Source organism: Chelon labrosus (genome assembly GCF_963514085.1).
Source record: "Chelon labrosus genome assembly, chromosome: 10".
Classification (NCBI taxonomy): Eukaryota; Metazoa; Chordata; class Actinopteri; order Mugiliformes; family Mugilidae; genus Chelon; species Chelon labrosus.
Window position 1 is genome coordinate 22,154,288 of NC_140360.1, and position 23,109 is coordinate 22,177,396.

Consider the following 23,109-nt stretch of genomic DNA (forward strand, 5'->3'; position numbering starts at 1 on the left):
ATAAAAGATCTTAATACTCCTTCCACCTCTGGCTTTACCTTGTAGAAATACATTATGATGTTTAGACAATGAATTGGCCTTCACGCAGTACATTTTATTCTTATAAAGAATATGCTCATTTACTAGTTATTGGAACTGTTTGGAAATTGAACATTGGATTTAATGTACATGCTGCATGTAAACTGAGATATGTATATTTGCACTCCATTATGATTAAATGATGCTCATTAAATACTACAACAATTAATGTACACTAAATGAAATGGCATGGTGTTTTTTTTTTTTCTTTTACATTATCAATATGTAGGCTACAATCTTATTATTTGATCATTTAATATTTAATACAAGCTGTGGAATATCGTAATGTGTAAATGTGTTTTTGCTAACGCTCTTTAAGTATTTGAAAGCATCATCTGCAAAATGAATAATTACTATTTGTGCTGAAACGATGGTAAAGGTGAGTGTGTTTAAGGACTTACCTTTTATTTCCATTTACAGGAAAATATTGAACTTTATACTCTGCTATATGTATTTAATAATTGGTTGCTGATCTCAGATTCAAACTGATAACACTAAATTTAATCATCATTTAAATTATAGTCTATCACTGAAGGTTAAAATCAAATCAGATATAGCTTGACTGATCTGCGGTAGGAAATTTGAAAACCAGAAAATGATCATGTTTACTACTGAAGAAGCAACATTTAAGCAGTCTACATGTTTGCTTCATCTGTGCATGAAATAGCAATGTAGCATCGTTAAACAATAAAACACAAGTGCCCTAAAAGTGTATCTAAGTGCAGCAGGAGTTACTTTTCATTACTGACCGTTTTGTTTGTTTCCCTTTAAATTCAGGCATCAAGTTGCAAACTGGTCGTAAACCGGAGTGTAGAGCTGTAAAATCCGAGCTTTAACAGGAGCACATGAAGGCACCAGCGGGTCCAGTACTGAGCGCAGCGGCTGCGGATCATCAGAGCGAGTGAGTGATCCGCTGCAGGAGGAGCAGGAGACGGGAGGAAGACTCGGATAACTTCCACCTCTACTCTAATCCACCCAGGAGATGAAATCTTTGTTTTAACGCGTGGAAACTTCTCTCCAGCCCAAAGATGACGGTGGATTTTGAAGACTGTATTAAAGATTCACCCCGGTTCAGGTGAGGAGAGACTTAACAATGCGACTTGAACTGTTTTACTCTCAGTGGGATTTTAGTTAGTCGAACCGATAAATGGCGGGTTACGATCACAGTTGGACATCAGTCAGATTTGTGTGCATTTTCACAGCCTCATTTCTTCCAGTAAGCCTCATGATGAGCACTGCAGCCGTATGAGTTGTCACATGGGCTGAGTGGAGCCGCTCATATCAATGCTCCCAATGCCTTACATCCATGTGTCATCTCACATGAGATGTCATAAAACCGAAGAAAGAAAGAAACGTTTTGTTTGGCCGTGATTTAACTGATTTCCCTTATACAGTAGTTCATGGCTGCATTTAATGATTATTTTCATGATTTCACACAAGACCAAGGAACTGGAAGCAATTCATTTATAAATAAATAAATAAATAATAGCTGCTGATTATTTTTCCACTTGTAGATAATCAGTTGATTGTTTTAGCTCCGGTTCAAACAGTTGTCACTAATCATGGATCAGGGGAAACTGAAGGTTTCCACACAGACTGTGCCAAAGCCCCTGACCGCCGAACTCCAAAGGTTACACAAATAAGGCAGGAATTTTTCTACACCCACATCTAAACCTGGTCCTCCGCTCCCACAGAGTCCTGTCAGGCTGTGAGGGGAGGACTCGGGGTCCTTTTTTACTGTGCTTCAGCGGAGGATCAGGTCGTTTACTAAAAGAAAAATAATCCGTTCAAGAAAGTAAGGATCCTCCATGGGGAGTACGAGTCATTCAGATGGTTTTAAAATAATAATAAAACATAAAAATGAGTCAGTGGAACATTCAGGGTGAAATCAGATGGACATATTTTCCTGCTGCATTACTCAGACAACATTTTTGGTGACCCTGAAGTAGTCTAATCATATATATTGTGATTATAAGGACAGACTTTGGAGTCATTTTTTTGGTCATTGGCAACTTTAGTATTTGCTTACTTTGCAACAATGATAAGTCCAACTGGAAAAAATGTGAATGTATGTTGATTATTGGCAGTTTCAAAGATGTTAATCAAAGACAAAAATGAATGAAATTTGGAATTTGTCATTAATTAGATGCCGGCATAAACCGGCACATGTTGTTTTTTTAGACTCTAATCTTTCTCTCTTCTATGAAATAAATGCACAAATCTATTTTAGTCTAATTTAGTCTTTAACCACAGTTACCACAACATAAAATGGGAATTCATAGTTACAGTATTGTGATTGTTCTTGTCTTGTTACTTCCCGACGCTGCACTTGTGCACTCTCTTAGATAAAATCTCTGCTTCCAAAATCAAAGACTTCCAGACTTGGCAGCAGCACCTTAATGACTGCCATCTGGAGCCGGAGGAAGGCACACATCTCGGCCTTCTCCTTCCTCGTTTCATATGCTAAGCAGCGTGGCGAGGCCACAGCGAGACAAGCTGCATGCTAAAGAGTCACCTTGCTCATTATTTAGCGCTCTAAGACGCCTCGCTGAGTCTCTGTGCCGCGAGTGGCTGGATAGAGTTATCTCCTATCTGCGAGTGACAGTGTGCTTCCGCCTCCTCTTTCCAGACCCTGTAGATTTTCAGGTTCGTCTTCTGGCTGCAGAGAGATGTTCTCCTAAGTGAGCCTTCCTCCAGTTTACAGTGTGTAGAGTCTTTTATCTGCTGCCCAGGATGTTTAAATGACTAGAAGAGACGCTCAAAGAGACAAAGTAAACCATTCTCACAGGCACTGAAGCCTGCAACAGTGTTTTCAGAGAGCGCCCAGACGGCTGCTAAAAGTGGCGTTACAGTATGTAGTGTTATGTAACAAACCTGGAGGTGGATGACTGGAAGGAAGCGGCAGGAAAATCAGGGCTTTTCACTGTTAGGGTTGGCGTGACGCACCGCAGCTTCCCACACGTGCGAAATCATGAGGAATCAGTTCGTTACAATTATCTCTGACGCGTGTCTCCTCTGTTTGTTAGCTCCAGCTTGGACCATTTATTGATGGATCACCCAGTGAAGTGAGCCAAACAGTTAGATTCTTCTTATCTTTCTTTCAAGCTGCTCTTATCCTGAAGCAGTCTGGGAGTCTGGAGATGAGCGTTGGGCATCTTAACAAATGAAGGTCTTAGTTTTAGCTGTGACAGGTCTTTAACTTACCTCTTTAACTCAGCTCTTCCTATACTGCGTTGAGTTAGGTTTAAGGTTCAAGGTCCATTTATTGTCATTGGGAACATGTCGACACATGAAGAGAACGAACTTTGTGACTGAGGTGCAGCAACGTACGATAAAGTTGGAAAGATGTGTAATTCTCTACATTTTATCAAAGCCTTAGAGCAACAGTTTCAATGGTGGACACGTTTATGAAGGAGTCAATCAACTGCCAAAGTCTAAACATTTACATATTTGTGTCACGAATGGCATTTACATGTTTGGACTTTGGCCCCCTCAACCCATAGTCCCCCACTAACAACATTCAGTTGCCAGACACCACAGGACACCCTCAGAAGGCCCATGTCCATTCTCTGATGAGTCACAACTGTTTTGGAGGCACAAGGGAGACCTACACAATATTTGGAAGGTGGTCATGATGTTGTGCCTGATCGGCGTGTGTTTTTTTTGTCACCACAATCTAAGCTACCAACCCAAAGGTAGCCATGGACCTTTGCTCAAACAAGTGTTTCTTTGTGGGTTCCTGCACTCAATAAGTCAGCATGAGTCGATGTTTCCTGACTCTGGACATATGGGAGAGAAAAACTGTGGCGTTTGTTAAAGGACAGCTGATCACAAACATATCTTGTTTGTTGAAATGTTTGATGAAACATGAACATCAGAGACTGGACCACCAGGGAGACGGTAACAATATTATTGTTCACTTATGTTAGGGTCTGTTTCTTGTTTTTTTTTTTTTTTTTTACAAATGTTAAAATTTGGTTTTAGTTTTACCTCTTGTCCTTGTCCTTGTCTGGGGCTTCTTGACAACAGAAGCGCATCCTGGACGCTTTTCAACATCCCAACAAAAAAAACTGCTTCCATCGTAACTACCATAACCTGAAGATAGGCCTTATTTAGGCTTTTCCAAACTCAGGACAGCTGGTATTGAACACACCACACCAGACACCGTTGTTTGTTTACATCTTTCTTTCTGGTAGTCGTTCTCTAGCACCAACACTGTTAAAGTCTTCAAGCTATAATTGGAACAACGTATGACTATTATGCCCAATCTGACGCATCAGAGCGTCTTACCAGACACAAATATGGTGCAGTCTGAACCCGACCTTATCACTTATGAACAACGGAGAGTTAATGGCCCAAAGATCTCTTAAGCAGACTGTGTGTTTACTCTCTCTGACTCAGGCAGATGTGGGGCTGCAGCCGGCCATGTTCTGAGCCTCTGAGTTGGTCTGTGATGATTACACGGCCACAGGAACTCCTGTGTTTGTGTTTGCTCTGGCACAACATTTGACAACAGGCGATGGTTGAACTGTTTTCTCCCCACCATCATGTCAATTTGAAGTCACACTCACAGGCTGATGGAAGATAATATACGAGACACTACAAAAGGACATGTAAATGTTTGGACTTTGGCAGCTGATTAGACTTAGGCTTAGACAGACTTTATTTGTCATTTAGATTTCCATCAAAATAAAATTTCGGTGCAATGGCTCAGAGTACAGCAGGAATAGTGAACAGAAACGGTATATACAATTTACAGGAACGGTATATACAAAATAGAATAAATATACATATAAAAAATGTAGATACATATTATTGCACATTTTAATTGCAGGGTAATGGGAGTGGGTGGGTGAAGAGGGGGGTACTATTTATAATGCGTTAAGAAGTCTTGTGGCATACGGGATGAAACTGTTTTTGAACCTGGCTGTTCTGCTCTGTAGGCTGCGAAACCTCCTTCCAGAGGCCAGCAGCCTCTGAGGGGTCTGAGGTGATGTTTTTGGCCCTTGTCAGATTAGTTCATTATCTTGCCCACCATTAAAACTGTTGCTCTAAGGCTGTGATAAAATGTAGAGATGTCTTACTGCACGATTAGAATGAACACACCTCTTATTTTTCAGTTTACTCTTAAGACGTTTAGTGAATACAGATTTTGAGCCGCTATGAATGTCAAGAGGAGACTTCACTAATGCCCATTTTGCCAACTTGGCGGGATTCTGCTGGTCCGTTCCCGTGAGCTTCCAGTCCTCCAGCAGAATATGACTATTGTCCAGTGAGCGTCTTACTTCCGCTGAGAGACAGACTCTTTTCTCTGCCTCTGAATGGCCCAGGGCAGAGAGCCCTGATGAGCCTTCCTCCCCTCCCGTGTCAACAGCTGGGGGACGGAGAGCTGGGGCGAGGCCGCCGTCATGATGAAGGGCTCCTCAGTGAGTCGCACAGTGTGGAGCAGAGAGCCCCGACAGGCGGGGAATCCGGGGCCAGTGACCTGTGGTGTTGGCTGCTTGTGAGTCTCCAGCATCTGTGAGAAAATGACTGGATGGATGGGTCTGTGACACAAAGTCAGATGACAGGGTGAATGAGGGAGGGTATGCGTCACATTCCTGGAGAGGCCAGGGGTGGAGGATGTATTTTGTGAATTAATTTAGTGGAAATTGAAGTTGTACAATCGGGAAACGTATTCATCACGAATGAACTGTTAGTTCTCAGTGGTAGATCTGAAATCTCACACTGTGTTTAATACATGCAATCATATATACTGAATGATCAAACTGATAATCAGTCCAAGAAACTGTTCTACTTTCATGCATTATATCAGAAAACAACTCTTCAGTGGCTTCAAACTAAATGATTTTTAGCTTTTAATCAAAATGAGTTGGGAACAATAAGTTGCTTAGTTAATCGATTGCAGTTGCACTTTTACGGTAGCCTGGAAGCCAGCCACAAAACGTTTGTAGAGGAATTTTGTTCTGGAGTTGCTCTGTTGGGAACTGATTATGCTCCAACAAAGATCTGCGTGGCCAGTTGAATAATTTGTGCAGGTTTTATGCGATGATGGACGAAGTCATCCACATTTTCTGAGCACCATGGAGTTGAATTTGTTTACAACAAAATGGCTCTGATTGGTTCTAGGACTATTCACAGGCATGCAAACTCCTCACCTTTCGGCGAAATTCGCCGTTTTCAATCCAAATTGGGTGACTTATGTGATTCGTGCAAATCCGAGGAGAAAATATTTGGGGGGGGGGGGGGGGGGGGGGGTAGCCTACTCGTTGACTTTTATTTTAATATATTTTAATAATATAATAATATAATGTTCTATATACCGTAAATCCTCTAATATTGGCCTGTATTCCATTAGCGGCCGGGTCTCCAACATTTGCCGGTCTCGCTGTCAGCGGAGGTAAATAAAGGCCGGTCATCTCGGCGGGTCAGGGTTTCGGCGGCACGGTGTGGGAGGATCCCCTCAGCGGGACCTCTCCCCGGCGTCGGCCGGCCCCCGCCGGGCGCATTTCCTCCGTGGCGGTGCGCCGCGACCGGCTCTGGGTCGACCTGGAAGTGCTCGGGGCGAAGGTGGCTCGTCGGCTCCGGCCGCGAGCTTTACAGCGACCCCCCGCATCTCACTTGGGGTCCCTGGGGTCGTGGAATCAGTGCTCACTGCGCCCTCTCTCCGTGCGGGGAGGGACGGGTCCCACTCGCTCCCGGCGCGACTGCCGACCGGCAGCGGACTCACTGTCCTCAGTGCGCTCCGACCGCGTCGCGCCGCTCATTTGTTGTTAATATTCTGTATGCATACCATGTTATGGTAACGGTACGTTTTCAATAAATGAACCTAGTATTTTATAGGTTCAAATAGACACAAAATCTTGTTTTTATTCATTCTACTCGTAGTTCGTTTTGCTCAAATAGAAATTAAGGCCTGCCTCTAATTCTGGCCTCCTTCCAATAAAGGCCTGGACCGCGATGTGCTTGAGTAAAATAAAGGCCCAGCAGTGAAATATGCCCTTCAGGCCCGAGGAAAAACAGCCATTGAGCTGTTCAGGCTCAATGGCTCAAAAGTTTTTTTTTTGGTAAAAATTAGTGAATTTGTAGTCTGTTGTCTTTGTAAATCTCTGTTTACCAAGGGGGGGGGGGGTGTTCGTGGCCATTTCCCTCTTCACACTCTTCTCACCTTTTTGACCCCTGACCAGTTTGCATGCCTGTATTCAGTTGCGTGCAGAGATAATTCTTGTTTCTGTTTGCATCGGTTGAAACACGCCCCTGTAATGATATCCAAATAAATAATGTTCCTTCTTTAAGTCAGGCCCGTTCCCAGTCATAGGGTTTGTCTCGGCCCATGGTTGTGACGAATCGTTTCGGAAGCCTGGCGGGTGTTTTTTGTTTTTCTGGAGGAGCAGCATCTCCAGCTGCATGGAGCTGGAAGGGATTTCTGCTGCGCGGCCTTGTTGCTTCTGCTCTATTTCAGACTGACCTCCTTCCATCTTGAATCTGTGTCAGTGGCCCTTCTGTTCAGCCAAGAGTGCTCCTCCCAGGTCTGTGACTCCGGCCAGAGAAGGGCGGAGGATTCACCGTCGTTGTGACTGAAATACCCAGCTGTTCCCCATCACCTCTGTCTCTTGATACGGCCTTTATTTATTATTAATTTCAACTGTCTCTCTTGTGTCATATTTCATGTTTTTTCTCAGGTGGGAGCAAAAACAAAAAGCTGCTCGGTCTAGCGTGTCATCAGTTTAATGACCTCTCCTGGCGATTTGGGCTTTAGATTCTTTACACACATGCTCTGCTGCCATTTCCCCACCCATCCGAGTTTATTCTGCTATTCCAATTTTCATGCGTGAGCTTCTTTTAATGACCGGGAAAGCTCAGCGGCCCTGGCCCGTGAGCTTTTTTACCATCTTGTTAAGGGCGTCGGTAGGTTGTGTGTGCGTTGCAGGTAATGAAAGTGACAGGGATTATGTCCGCGCTGTGCAGTTTGATGGTCTTAATCAGGGATTGGCCCACATTCACATGCTCTGTCTCTGGACGGCAAGGTGTGACACCTGGAGGCTTAACATCCAATTGGTGTCATCCCAGTGTGAAGGAGTGCAAACAGATCCGATGATACATAGGGCTGTGTGATTCTATAGTCGCAACATTGTCGCCCTCCTGCAGAGAAGACACGGCACCATTAGCTGGAAAAGGCTTTTATCTTTTTAAAGTAAGACCAGATGAAGGGCTTTTCCTCGTTCGGAGTATGGAAGCTCTCCAGGCTCCACAGCATGTAGGGCAGCTATAGGAAGGTCCCTTCAAAGCTGCTCGCAGAAGAAAAATGTGTCTTCTGTGCAAAAGCAAAAGCAGCAGATAAAAAATTCTTCAGGAGAGAAAGTCTTTTTTGCAGTGCATGTAGGTGGACTGAGGCCACGTTGGCCTTGATATAGCAGAGGCAGCAGTTCTGGATCCTAATCCCACAGCTTGGAGCTGGATCTGCAGGACTCTGCTCAGGTCCACTCTAGTTTCTGTTATTCATACAGCTGTTGAGCAATAATTTTGATTGGCATTCAAATGTAACGGTGCAGGGTAAACACTGAATAGCATAGAAAATAGGGATGTATTTCAGACACTATGTACAGTGTATGTAATGTACACCGGCAGGCATAACATTATGACCACCTTCCTTATGTTGTGTAGGTCTCCCTTGTTCCTCCAAAACAGTTGTGACTCATCAGAGAATGGACATGGGCCTTCTGAGGGTGTCCTGTTGTGTCTGGAAACACAATGTTGTTAGTGGCTTTGGGTCCTATGGGTTGAGGGGAGGGGCCTCTGTGGATCATCCCACAGATACTTGATCAGTTTGGGATCTAGAGAATTTGGAGGACAGGTCAACACCTTGTGCTGTTCTTCATGTTTTTTGAGTTGTTCCTAAACCGTTTTTGGGTGTGTGCTTGATTGCCAGGTCCAAAAAATTTCCCAGCAGAACATTGAATTGTCACATGATTGTCAATGTTATTTACTTTCAGTGGTCATAATGCTGAGGCTGATCGGTGTATGTAGAACCATAGGACCATGCTTTGTTCCTCCTTTTGTACAATGCCGAAGCCAAAATATTGTTCTAATGGGCGCTGCCATCTTGCATTGTTGACTTTAGTAAATCATGGTCTTGCCTCCTGCCCCACCTAAATATGAGCAAAGACCCTTTGAACATCTTATAGCCAACCCGTCAGTCTTTGCATGCCATGGTTGCCCAGTATTATCCTTAGCTAGTTGTTTGTTCGCTACCTACATATCAGTTATTAGTTTCCCCCATATATTGGTTGGCAACCTGACAACTAACTTCTGTCATGTCTTCTGTCTTTATATCTGTGGTCTATGGTCAAGACTACCCGTCTTAAAAGCAGAATCAGAGACAGGTTTTGTATGTTGCACAGGTGTTCATTTAAATAATGTTATTCAGTGCTCTATGAAGTGTCTCTATTTATACTGTATATTGTGTTTCCTGGAAGTTGAATGATGATTTGAGTAAATGGAGATTAGTCCTTTGTGAAATGCTTTGGGATCCAGAGATGATGTCATCCCCTTTTTAGTCTTTTGTGCTGAAGGAGGCGACTCGCTGCAGGAACTCTGGCTGTCCCCTCTCATTTCATTATCATGAATGGCAATACGTTTCACACACTGCGCACACAAAGAGCCCCCAAAAGCTGGGCCCTGCATACCGAACGCTGTGCTAATCTGCTTCTGTCGGACATCCTGAGACGCGACAAAGACCTGGACCCGCATGCACGACCAGCAAGAGCACGGACGGTTTATTAAGTGCAATGAAATCTAATAGCCAAACCGCACTGCCGCTGCTCTGCTCAAATCCTCTTTCCCCTCTTTCACATGAGCCATCCGGTGGTGCCACAGGTTGAGCATGCTGTGCCGCAGACATTGAATCAGCACTATGGCAACATCTTGAGCCCTAAATGATGGAGGAGTTGTAGTAAATTGGCATTAGTATTCCTTGCACAACCCACTGTGAAAGGGAACAGCAGTGACTAATGCAAGGCAGGGGAGTTAGAAAACAAGAGCCCGGCCAGTAGCGCCACACAATGAGCAGATTTTTAACGCTGATCAGACTTTGGTCTCTGTTCACAGTGCGGCTGAATAAAACTGCTCACAACTTGGCGTTTGTTTTTCCTAGCAGATTGGATTATGGTAATGGAGGCCGAACATCTGATCTCAATTCTTTATGGCTGTGGATATCAGATGTCTCATACAGTTTGCAGGAGAAAATCCACTTTTCCCTTGATATGCAGGCGAAGGGCTTCAATTTGGCCGGATCATGTGTTTTGCCCCGGGACGGCAAAGACAGAAACATTGAACATTCGTATACCGGAGCGTAGCTAACAACAGGTTGCAGGAATCTTTGATTTTTTTTTGAGTGGTTTCATCTGTGCACCTTCAGCCCTTTCTGACCATGCAGAGAGGGAGTTAAGCCTCAGCTGCAACGTGACTCCATGAAGGGAGTATGATTCTGAGTTTATATAAATAGTCCACCTAATGTTCCTATTGGATTAACCACACTGTAAAGTGGAGCCGTCAGATGTTCTGCAGCGACAGGACAGCAGCTATTATCCTCCGCTCTGTTCTGACCAGGCTCCCTTTTTTGTTGCTCTTATACTACATTAAAGAAATAGCTGGAGTTTTAGAAATACTTAGTAAGATTTAAATTCCATTTGCCAACACTTCTTGAACTCAGCATTACATTATATTGTTTTGTTTTTAAGATGTACAAAAACTGAAGTCACAGGGGCTAATGCGGGCCTCAAATGGAGTTTGTGAGCTTGTGGTCATGACGTGGAAAGCCGTGTACACAAAACGCTTTGCATTCAAATGCTAACATTAGCCGTAAATCACGAGAACACCGTTGCTAGGCAACTGTTGGCGTCTGGAAGCTTCTGAGGCTAACAGTTTAGCAAGCTAATGGTAGGCTAATTTAATGTAGGAAATGTAAAGATATAATGAAAGGATGAAGGGTAAAAAATATCAGGTCTTATCTTACCTGACTGCATGAGAAGAGAGACTGAAGTGTTGAATGTAGACTACTGCCACCTGCTGGTGTGAAGAGTTATTTGATATGACATTGATGTGCCAGCCGTTCATTGACTGTAGTCTTTGTTGCCTTCGTTGAGGTTAGCCTGTGTTTAGAGAGAAGCTGGAGGTCAATTACACAAAGATCTTCTGGAAAAATGACAGGTCGAGATGGGCTGAGCTGCACAAATGCCAAAACACATAAGACAAATCCATTTACATTTAAAGCGAGATGTTTGTTTTTATTGTTTATGATTGACTCACAGATAAACGCCCCTTCATAGCATGCTAACGTCAAGTAACCTTGTGGCGCTTCTACAAACCACAGACAAATTGTGAGACTTCATGTTGGATCACTTGAATAAAGCTCGTGGCTGATCAGATATGACAGTGGTATTTGTCTTTTAGCCCATATAATAAGTCTGTGCCTAGACATTTAAAATGGTCTTCTCTCTAATGTAGAAACATCACGCAAGCTTTAGGTTTTAAAAATCTGATTTATCTGTATCGGGTTGTCTCATATCCAGATCACTAATTGGAAAATACCCAATTTCCTCAGCACATACCAGCTGCACCTCTCCTATCTCGTGACCGGTCTCTCAGCTGTGTTTTTCAACCACATTAGAGGAGATTTGCTGTTTTTAAACGCTCACCATCTCCATCTCAAAGGCAGCATGTGAGGAGCTGTCCTCTGGGCTTTGTGCTCGTGTCTTTGCGTCATTTGTCAGCAGACTCACAAAAAGCAGACACGATAACCTGCATTTGGCCTTCTTTGCGCTCTTGATATTTTAAATAAGCTTTACGCAGAGTTGAATCTGGGTTTGATAGGACCAATAGAAAGTTATGACTAACATATTTCACTGTTTAATGTCGTGTCTCTGAAATGTCTCCCAGGCTGCTTGGAAAGCTGGGTAGTTTCCAGGTGTGTCAACATCGGCCCCTGCTGCACGTTTATCATCAGATGGGCCAGGAAATAGGATAGAGCCATTGATATCTGCACAGCTGTCGATGTTTGTCACAACCTGGGGAATATGAAATGACTTAAGGTTCAACACAAATACGCGGCCGTTAAGTGTGAAGCGGAGATAAAGGGAGACTTGGCCGGGCTGCGTCTCCGCTCACATTCGAAATGCTGAATCACACGTGTACGAGCATCTGTTTTTGATTTGTTCCATCCCTCTCGCTCCCTGCCTCACACTCTCCCCTTCTCTTCCCCTTTTCCATCCTCCCTGCCTTCCTCTGTGTGCGGGGGCAGACTTCTGGTCGCGGCTGGGCCAGAACCGGGTCTGGGGACAGGTCAGGAAGTGCGTCAGCTCGCTCAAATATTAAAAGCGGGTTCAGAGTAAAGGGCAAATCCTTTGGGAGACGGTGTGTGAGAGGAAGTCGCTGACATCGTGTTAAAAAATGCTAATGGCAGTCCACCCCTGAAAACAAAGAGAAGACTTCTTTTTTCTGTCTTTATTCCACCAATTTAAAAAACATGTTGCTTACTTGTTTTTAATTAATGGAATAAAGAAGTATTTTTAAAGTTCAGTGTCCTCATTCCAGATGTTTTGCTTCTCTGTTTTGCACGTTGAATGCTTTTGTATTGATCTGCTTGAGTTGGTTGGTTGGCAAAAAATAAGAAGCATTTCTTTGAATATTTAAAACCTAATCTCCCCACTAGCCATTTAGAAGTGAAGAAGCCACTTGTCTGAGTAGGAAAACGTCCTCATCAAAAAATCCAGTTTCCTTTGTTTTAGATTTGTTTAAAAAATGTGACGAACCAAACCAATGGTTGACAGCTTGCTGGTGTCAAGGCCTCAGTGAGCGTCTGTGGTCCTAGGTTTTGCTGGTAGCCACTTGTCAGATCCCAAATGGCAGCTTTTCAGACGATTGTGCATGTTCAGTCGTTGGCGGAACAAGTCGAATTGAAAGAGATCTCCACGATTGCACACCGGTGCACGAGATGAAAAACTGAGTGACAAATGTAGGTCTTCTCGTTTTAGATCTTCAACTAAATGAACATTCATACATAGTGATATTTTTGCCACAATCCACCAACTGATCTACATGATTCAGGAGAGGTCAGCTCTGTACGAAGGTTTGTACCTCTTAGTAGCTTCCTAGCCTCCCTGCTAATAGTAGCTCTTCATGTTTCTCCTTTCTGAATGACGAGCACAGACTACTGCCACCTGCTGCTATGAAGACTTCATGCAGGTGCACAGCGTTTGTGCCAGTTGTCTGTTGGCCATATTCTCTGTGGTTGCGGTTCAAATAAAAATTTTTTTGGTCCAAATAGAGATGACTCAGTGTTACAGTCTTCTCATAATTGCCGGTAGTTCTTTAATGTTTGGTGTGTCCGTGCGTTTAGTTAGTCATCCAGTCCCTGCCCCGGATGACCGCGTCTCATTGTTTTGAATCTCATTTGTTTTGCACTTCGTGTGATTTCCATAGAAGTCGCGCAGGATATTAACATTTGCATGAATTCATTTGCCTGTGTTTTGCCTACCTTAAATGGTACTGTCTTGATCGTTCAGGGCTACTAAAACAAAGGCCCTGTTCAATTTCCTAAAGCTCAGGTTAGTTTCTTTCTTTATGTAATTTTTTTCCCCAATGAACAGTCACATCTCAGAAATAAGAATCTGTAACTGATGAATGTTTCATAATTTTTGCTTTAAACTGTTTGGTTTAAGTTTGAACTAACAACTTGAAAAAAAACAACTATAAAGCAGGTATGATGTTGGAGACTTTAACTTGTATTTCTTAACATTTTGATGAATCTGCATCATAAATAGTGGCAGAAGAGTAGTTTTGTATTGCACAGGTTGATATGAATGTACAGCCTGTTACTAGATTACCTTTTGTTCTGAAGAAATATGTTTCTGAGGCGAGATCTGGACCTTCAAAGTGTGGCCTTTTTTTCAATGTTTATTATAAGATTTATGGACGCAGAGTTTATTGTATTTCCCACCCAATTTTCAGTCACTAAACCGGCACTCGTATCGTATTATTTCCTTGACCTTTTTTGTACGTTCTGTAAGCCGACAGTTGCATTCCATTTAACTCATTTTTCATTGTTTCCTCACCGTTGTTGACGTTTGTTGCGGCTCTCCCTGGAGAGCGTGGTTTAGCGGAGAAGCCAACGAGCCGTGACTCGGCTTCATTTTTCTGTAATTCTCCTGTTTTCTTTCTTTCCTCTCAGTCTGGTGGAGCTGCTGTGGCTGTGATTCTCCAGGGGGCCGTTTTCAGTTCCATGATAGCATTTTTATCTGAGGGCAGACGTCTGTCCCACACACTGCCTTTTGCACATCACTTGTCACTCACACATTGTCTTTATCTTCATATAAAGATCTCAGGTTAAGGAAGAGAAACTGCTGGGATCCATGTTTTCCCTCCCTGTCTTTGTCTCCTAGTCATGCTTCCTTGCAGGCAGCGTCAGGGTCTGGTTAGATCTCTGTTGGTTGACACAGGAGTCACGTTGACGTTCAGGTTCGGGGGCTGATGTTGAAGGGGTTGGGGGTCATGTAGGAGAACCGGAGGGTGACGTCAGGGCCGTTTTGCTGACTTTAGACTAAAGGAAACACCTGGGGGAAATCCAGGAGGATGTGACGCCTCTTTCTGTCAGTTAGTTGAACTTACACTGTGACACACACATGACAGCTCATTGCTGTTTAACTCAGATCCACATGTTACTACAGATCTCATGTAAAAAGGAAGTTTGTTTAATTTTTGGACCAAACGTAAGAAATCCGACTTTCTGAGTTGAATGAAAAGCATGTGAGCATAATTCATTCTTGTCGTTTGTACTGTTGTTTCTGCGAGCTCCATCTCTCAAGCTTCGAGACAGGAAGGAGCTGAATGCTTCACACGTCTGGTATGTCTTTCTAGTGCAAGCCAAGCTGCTTGTTTAGCCCACAAAAATGCCGGGAAGACTCCCAGCTCAGCCCCACCACCACTGCCGCCGCCGCCGCCGGACACATCACGCCTGCGTAAGGATTTTCACTGAGGGGAATTCAGCTATTTCACCAAAATGTCAGGGTGTTACGCTGCAGGACTGGCTTACTATTCTGCGCTCTGTTTTTACCCAGGCGGCCTGGTGTGCTGCCCAGAAAAAGCCGGCGAGAATCACCACGTCTGTGGGCTTTATTGTCTCCCTCCCTTCAATGGAACATTGTCCAGGCCGGCTCTCACAGCCCAGGCCTCTCGTGGATCCTCCGCGTGTGTGTGTTCCTTCTTTCGTCTCTCTCGTCCCGAATCTCTTCATTGACATTTTTGTGCGTTGCAGTCATCTCAGACCACCCTGAGTTAATATAAACCTGCGCCGCCAGCCGAGAAACTCTCACATCCCGATCTTTCTTTGGCACATCAGCGTGCTGATCAGCAGTGTCTCTTGTCCCTCCCCTCTCTCACAATGCTGTTATGACGTCGCACACATCCTCTCCCTATGCAATAATAAACACGCAGACGGAGACTGTCCATTCGAGCCTGTTTCCCTTGTGACGGTGCACAGGAAGCTCTCACAGACCAAACTTGCGCAGGGGGCAGCTCTTGACACAGGAGTGGTGTAAATACTGCAGAGTATTGTGAAGGGTTAATCTGTGTCACATTGGTCTTTGTTGCTGTTCCCCATGGGCTGTGGTGGTCTAATTGCACGACCCCCCCTCGCTGTAGCTGATGGGGAAAGGATGGAGCTGGCACTGCATTATGTATGGCGACTACACCCAGCTGGTTTGTTAAAAAGCTTAACTGCAGCTGCTTTTACAAGCCAATTTTATAATCATGCAGTGGTAAGACTTTCGAACCTGCGGTCCTCCAAGTCTTGATTGCTCCAGAGTTTAGGCCGAACACAAGAAGTGGTCTGCCCTCAATCTAAAGACCTTTTTAAATAAAGACCTACATCAGGAGTTAAATCTGTGTTTGTATTAACCTCGCTAAGAAAGTGGGTCCGCCTGGATGCAGTGTTTGGAATTACTGTGAAATTTACTGCAAACATATGTTTCCCTCAGAAAGACCTGAACACACTTTTATTATCATATCAAAGTTGTAATTTATCCTGTAGCTATGATCCAGTACCTGGAAAAACAGCAGTTTGTTCAAATTAGCAAAAGTGTCCGATTACTAATGGTTACTATGCTGAAAAGTTTAACGTGATGATGTTAGCATTTAGCAGAAAGAACAAGTGTGCCTAAGCTAGCTACGTTAGCATCCTATGTGATGGATGATAAAGGCAAGGAACATTCCCACATTAATGACTCGAGCTTTTATAACAGTACGGATCTTTTTAGTTTAGATCTTTGTGTCAGTAATTAATATTTCAACTGCTCAGATGTAAAGATTGTGTCTCTCATTTTCATAGTTTTCAACAAATCAAAACTCTGCTGATCTTCTTTTCACTTTTTTTGGTCAATTATTTGTCCTAAAAAATGTGACATGTTATCACACTTACCTTCAGAATAGCAACAAACTGCTCTAATCAACACAAATGTCCTGTTTTTATTCAACAAATTCATTCAGTTGTCAAAATTAACATCAAATAGTTCTGGTTGAAGAGTCAACCAGTCGTTTTAGTCTCAGGTTCTTGGTCCGTTTTGGTTGTTTACACCTCGGGGTCATCTGAGAAACTGCTCAAGACGTAGAATTAGCAAAAATACTGTGGTATTTTTTTTAAAAAAAGCAGTTATTTCAGAGTTATTTTTGGTGAAGTTACAGGCTGTTGCATCACACCCACTCTCCTCTTCTTCCCTTGAATAAATCTGCGGTCGTGGTTTTCGTTTGCATGATTTCTCATCTCAAGCTGTGATAGAGAAACCAGGACTGTTGGATCTTCCTGTGTTGTTATCAGAGTGGGAGTTGATTGTTTATGAGCTCTCCAGAATGACTTCACCGCTCGCTGACACACAGCAACTCAAGGTCATGAAAGACCTCTTTGGCCATGTTCCCATTCATTGTCTCTATTTTTTCTAGGAACAGCAGGAAGTTTAGAACGCGTGTCTGTGTCCAAATCCGCTGTAAATACTGGACGCAGTGCTGTAAATACTAGATTGGCGGTTACATTTATAGATCAACTTCCTCCCCTCTTCCTTATTGCATTAATCAGATTGAGCTCTTTTTCTGGACCCAGTATCATCAGCTGATCTCTATAATCTTCTGTGGTTGCAGTGTTCGGTACAGACTGGAGCTCTATTAGCAGCTAATACAGTTCTAACCACAAAGCTCCAGAGGCTTTTAGGAACCTGATTGGTGACTGGAAAACTGCAAAAGCCGTTACATTAATAGCCTGAGATGTTACTTAGAGTGGCTCTAGTTAAAGCACCTAAAAAGCATTAAAGGAGCCGTTTAAAAGCCTTTTTAAACTTTAAACTTTTATACTAGAAGGCTTTCTAATGCAGCTTCAACAGTTATCAAGTATTCATAAGTCAAAAAATGGCAGTATATAATAAAAATGGTTTGCAACAAATGTTATTTTGTCTGACCAACAGTCTTAATCCTGGAAGTGTTTTTGATTTATAATGATCAAGAAAATGGAAAAAGACATCAGTCTTCATTTTGGAGAGACCAAAAACCAAGAAAAAATATAATATATAATTATTGTGGTTCCTTCTTTTAAACCAGTTGTTTGAATGTGACTTCAGACTCCAATAAACACAAAGAATCTTATTTATTCAAATATTATATTACGTTGGCTAATCAAACTGAAATATAGTGTTAATTAGCTGCACCTACTCCTGGTTTACCAATACGAAACATTTGACTAATATTGACACTTTTTTTTAACGACTAGAAAATGAGAACAAATGCTTTGCAGTATCATTATCCTTAATCATTTGAATCTGTTGAGAGATGCTTAACAATAATATAGAAGTTATGTCCACCTTTTTTTGAGATTCAGATCAGTTTTGAGATTCAGATTCTCAATTCACATAAAATTATGACAAATGAGCTGTTGGGGAAATAATCAAAACAATTAATTAGATATCCAATGAATTACAAGTCCGTCTGTTGCTTTGTCAGTTAATGGATTTATCCTTTCATATTCGATTGACATATTTTAGCGTCACTACTGGGAGTTGGTCACGTTGTCTATTTTGATATGTAGTTTATGGTGCCAATGTGCCAGTGTCTCACAGATGTCTACACTTCGATATAAAGGGCTCCACCAGTCCTGGATAATTGAGATCATTGGGTGGTAACAGCCCCTAAAATACTTGCCGGTTTAGTAGGCCACACAAATCAGTTGATTCAATTTGGTGATTATTTTACCAACTATGTTTTAGTTTTAGAAAGTAGTGGGATGATAATGCCCATATATTAGCCTGGCAACAGTCTCAATCTCATTGGTTCCCAGGTATCAGCTATCTGGATAAACAGATCAAGAGGGTCTGAAAAGATGCTTATTATAAAAATAACAGGGAGATTAACAGTCAAATGTACAAAGAGTATGTTCTCTTTTCAGGATAAAGGGGATTCGATGTTGCTTTAGGACACGTTGAGTCTTCCTTCTGAGCGTCTTCAGTGTTGAAACCTCTCCAGCTGTCTGAGTGCAGAATGAAAGGAGATATTGTGCAGGAGACGTCTGTTCCAAAGCTGACCCGTAGTTAAAGCTTTGAAATATTAGTGGAAAGGCTGACACAGGAAAGAAAAGCCTCGCGGATCCAGCTCAGATGTAGCAGAAGAGAGACTTTTTTTTTTGCCACATTCTGGCTTTTTAGTCTGACACATCCGTCCATATTCTTGACGCAAGCACAAGAATTCATGTCTGATGTTCTGCTAATGGGTCTGGCTTCAGTCGGGTCGTGTACCCTCAAATGAATCTGTCGGAGAAGAAGCTAAATTTAGATTCCTCTTTTTCTCTGTGGCGCAAATCCCCGTGCCAGACCAGTTATAAATGGAAGCCAAGTTATTTTCCTCATTATAGACATTAAAAAAAATCTCTGAGGATGACTTCAAGGAGAAGAAAGCAGCTATACTCAACACATTTGCATATTTTGTACATGAAAGGGGCCTTTTATCATCTGGTGTCTTAACTCATGTTAAGATGTTTATTTGATTTGGTCCAAATTATGAAAGTGTGTGTTTGTTGTCCTGGTAGATTGTGTTCAGGATTTGATTTTGGAAAAAGAGCGGGAACGAGCAGTTGTTCTTTTGGCAGACAAACCCTCCTCTTGTCTTGGTGTAGCTGAGTCTGGAGAGTGATCAGACGGAAGCTGAAGGCAGCTGCTCGGAGGTCACTGCAAGGCTGGGAGTCAGGGTTTGGCAGCCAGTGTTTACTGTATGTGTGAATAAGTATTACTCAAAGACTTTGGCTTTGAATAGCGCTCAGGGGATTGTGAGCGCCTGCTTCATCCATTAGTTTACGTAGCCATGCTTGCAACCTGGCTGTAACCATGGTTGCATTAATCAGGGGCTTAAGTGAAATATCTTAATAGCTGTTGGACTGGAATTTTTATCAGACATTCATGGTTACCAGATGATGAATTTGATGATCCCCTGACGTTTTTACACAAATTTCACCACAAGGTTGACGTGTCTTGACAACTATTGACTGTCTGTTAGCATGAAAATTGTTAGTTTCCTCAAATGGATTTGTAACTTAAGTGGTCTCTAGGCTTTTCCTGATTTTTATTTGTCCAAAACTAAGGTTCATGACCACACACCTGCTAAACTACAGCCTCAGCTGCACTCATACTCAACTAAACCAAGTGACTGAAAAAGACCCAAAATGAAGTCAACATGGTAGATCCCAAAACTTCAACTCCTGAAATGGCCAAGGCTAAGGCTGGCCCTAAAAGTGAGTCAATCCCCATAGACCTACACATTAAAGTGCTCAACTTTACAGCTGATATAATGTATAATTTAGGTGTAAAGTGGGTGTCATCACAGGTCACTAGCATCATCTGCCCGCCTCTGCTCCACTCAAGCCCATCTCTTTTCCCATGTTTGATGGTAAGCTACCAGACTCCACTGATAAAAATAGTAATTTATCCTTGCAGGACACAGGAGTTGATGACTTCTAAGCCGAATAGTCATTCTATACTAAACTACATTACTTATGAAGAAAAAGATATAGAAGACAAAATTACAAATGACACATATGAAACACACCTATAACAGAAAGCTTTGACATCTTGATTGGCAACTTGATTTTGTAACTATAAATGTCCTGCTTACCATGGCAACACTTCCTAAACCTAATCAAATAGGTCAGTCTTCTTATTGCTTATGTTGCGCGTTCAAACTTTTAAAAATGATAATTTCTTTAAAAGTATGTGGAACTGACTTGCACAAGGACAACACAGCCTTCCAACCAGCAGTGTTTTTCATTAGAATAATTACAATAAGTTTTGCTGTATTAATCCCACATGGGGAAATTCCTTCTCTGCATTTGACTCATCCATTCCTCCCCACTGTAGTGTCTACACTCTGAGCAGTGGGCTGCCACCTGTGCAGCGTCCATTTCACTCTGTAATACAGGCTTTCTTTTGTATCACCAAGGTTATTTTCTCAAACTCTGCAAAGCCTTAGAAGACATTACACAACTTTTGTGCTCATGTGATGAGTAAACAGATCTTTGTGTGTAAAACAGTTGGCATGCGCCTTTAATATGCACAAAAACAAAGCAACTCGCAAGAAGAGGACGATCAACAAAGCTCTCTGTGAGTTATAGATTCATATCTTCACACTTTCTCTGCCGTTGCAAATCGTCCCCACTGTATCGTCCTGCTCGACCTTGGACAACATGTGTGCATATTTTCACATCCTTTCTTGGCAAGAGACATTAGTTCTGGCACTGTCTGTCAACCAGCGGTTCACAGGCCGTAAAGCAGCCAGGCAAACAGGCAGCCAGTCCGTCCCTGAGCAGGGGGATAATGTTCCCGCCTAGTCTGAGCAAATTAATCTCATCTCCCCAACATCTACGACAACAGAGAGGCATTCTTCAGCCGAAACATTCAGATCATAGAAGAATCCTGCAGCCAAGGTTGTTCTCTGGTATGTCCCGTCAGATTCAACTTCAAAATACAATTAAATTACTATACATTTAAAGTAATGCTCTGACGTTTTGGGATTTTTCTTGCTTTTTTCTTGCTTTCTAATACATTGATGATCCTTTTCACGTCTGTCTATTCCTCATAAGTCACAGCCATTGGACATATGTGAAGGCGAGGGAATACTTTGTTGCCAAAAGAAATATTGCTGAATGGTATTATTTTTATATTTAGCTCTGAGTGCACTCCAGTTACACTAGACAACAGCTCCTTTGAATGACTTAAATACTTTTTAAGTATTTTAAGATTAAAATTCCATTTCAAAGGAAAAAATAAATCTAGAACAGATGCCAAACATTTGCAATTCCTGACACCGAAAGAACATAAATGGGCATTAATCAGCCTTCATCTTCTGGTACAAATATTTAAAACCACAGAAATCTTTACGTTTGTCAAGTATAGCTTCTGTTTGTAGCTTTAGTTGGATGCTCTGTGTTTTTCTTTACACCAACTGCTTGTTTTTCCAGTGTTCTTGGGTCACTTTCTGAAAAGACTCTTGAAGCTTTGCACTGATTTATGCCCTGCGGTCTGAGAAACAGTCGTAGGAGGGAGAGTTGGCGGGGGCGTGGCAAACGACAGAGGAGGAAGAGGAGGTGGTGGAGGGAGCAGACATGCAAAAGTTCACCCACAGCAGGCAGACTGGTCATCTGAGGTGGAGCGCTCAACCCGATGCCAGACTAGATATCGCCTTCAGTTTGAAAAAACATAAGCAGTGTTGATTTTGGAGAGGTTGTACGCAGTCAGGAGAGAGGTCTATGTGTTGTCACCCTGATTTGACCTCCCTCTTTCTCTGCGTGCTCCTTTTACCTTTCTCCTCTTCTTTCACTCTCCTTTTCAACACCTCCCGCCCTTTCTTTCCGGGCCAGACGTCTCTCAGCTGCACGATGGCGGCGTGTTACGATAAACTCAGCTGGGCTCCACATGCAGAGAAGTTTCTGATATCTTATCCAAATTTAGGCTGTGGTGAATTCCTTACACTGAAGTCACAGCAACACATGATAGATGATGAACTAACAGCTTTGTGATAAAGAAAAACCTCAGTGAAGCCCAAAGATGTCTGAAGATGGCTAACCAAAATGTCCCACTTCTGGATTCAGAGAAACAAACATAAAAACAGACAAGTGTGTACTTATTGTGCTGTGAAAGTTTACAGCTCTCAACTGAAATGGCAAGGGTGGCTTAACTGCTGAAAATCTTTTCTATTTTGAGACAGACACCTTTTCAATCTTATTTGCATTTCAGAGGCTTCTTTTTGCTTGCCACAACAAAACTGTGCAAATTAGCGTAAAGGGATTCATTTTGAACTGCTGTATTTTTAGATGTTTCATCTTAGAGCCTGATGTAAATATTCATATGTCGTCCTCTGCTGAGATACACACAGTAATGTGGGGACTTTTCAGTGAGGACAAGCTCAGGTGGAAATCACTGTCGATACCGTTCACTGAGAGGCGCCAAGACAGTAATAGATTTGGATTTCATCCAGCGTCACGCTAACGCGGTGTTCAGACTGTAAGAATGATGGAAGAGCTCACAGCAGTTTGTCAGGTCTGTCGCTAGTTATTTCATAACAGTTTATTATTCTTATTGATGACGACTGAGAGCTGCAGGTCTAGTCTCTTACGCCAATCAGGCATAACATTATGACCACCTTCCTAATATTGTGTATTTTATTCTGAAATGGTCAGTGGAGCTGAGGCGACACCCACCTGTCACTCAAAGCAGCCACGCCCTTAATGATGCATAACTTTAAATATTGATTTCTGCTGTTCATGTTAAAAAACATTTTAACATGAAGGGGATTGACTCACTTTTGGAGTGACCTTCAAGTGGCCACCAAGGAACTGCTTAGGTTACTTTTCAACCTCTGATGTTTCTGCCAGGTCTATATCGTTCGTGCCCTCACAATGTGGCTTTTGAAGACACATTAACTGAAAAATAATTTAATCAATAATCATTTTGCCTT

The 23,109-nt window shown here is 42.5% G+C and overlaps 1 protein-coding gene across 3 annotated transcripts in view; it reads left to right on the top strand.

Moving 5' to 3' along the window:
* The first annotated feature begins 715 nt into the window (after nt 1-715).
* LOC311493747 (arf-GAP with coiled-coil, ANK repeat and PH domain-containing protein 3-like) overlaps nt 716-23,109 on the top strand; it is a 66,311-nt gene continuing 43,917 nt past the window's right edge. For all 3 annotated transcript variants that reach the window (XM_084552524.1, XM_084552526.1, XM_084552525.1), the window contains exon 1: nt 716-1,153. In XM_084552524.1, the coding sequence (XP_084408650.1) occupies nt 1,107-1,153 (47 nt within the window). In that variant the 5' untranslated portion in view covers nt 716-1,106. The remainder of the gene's footprint in view (nt 1,154-23,109) is intronic.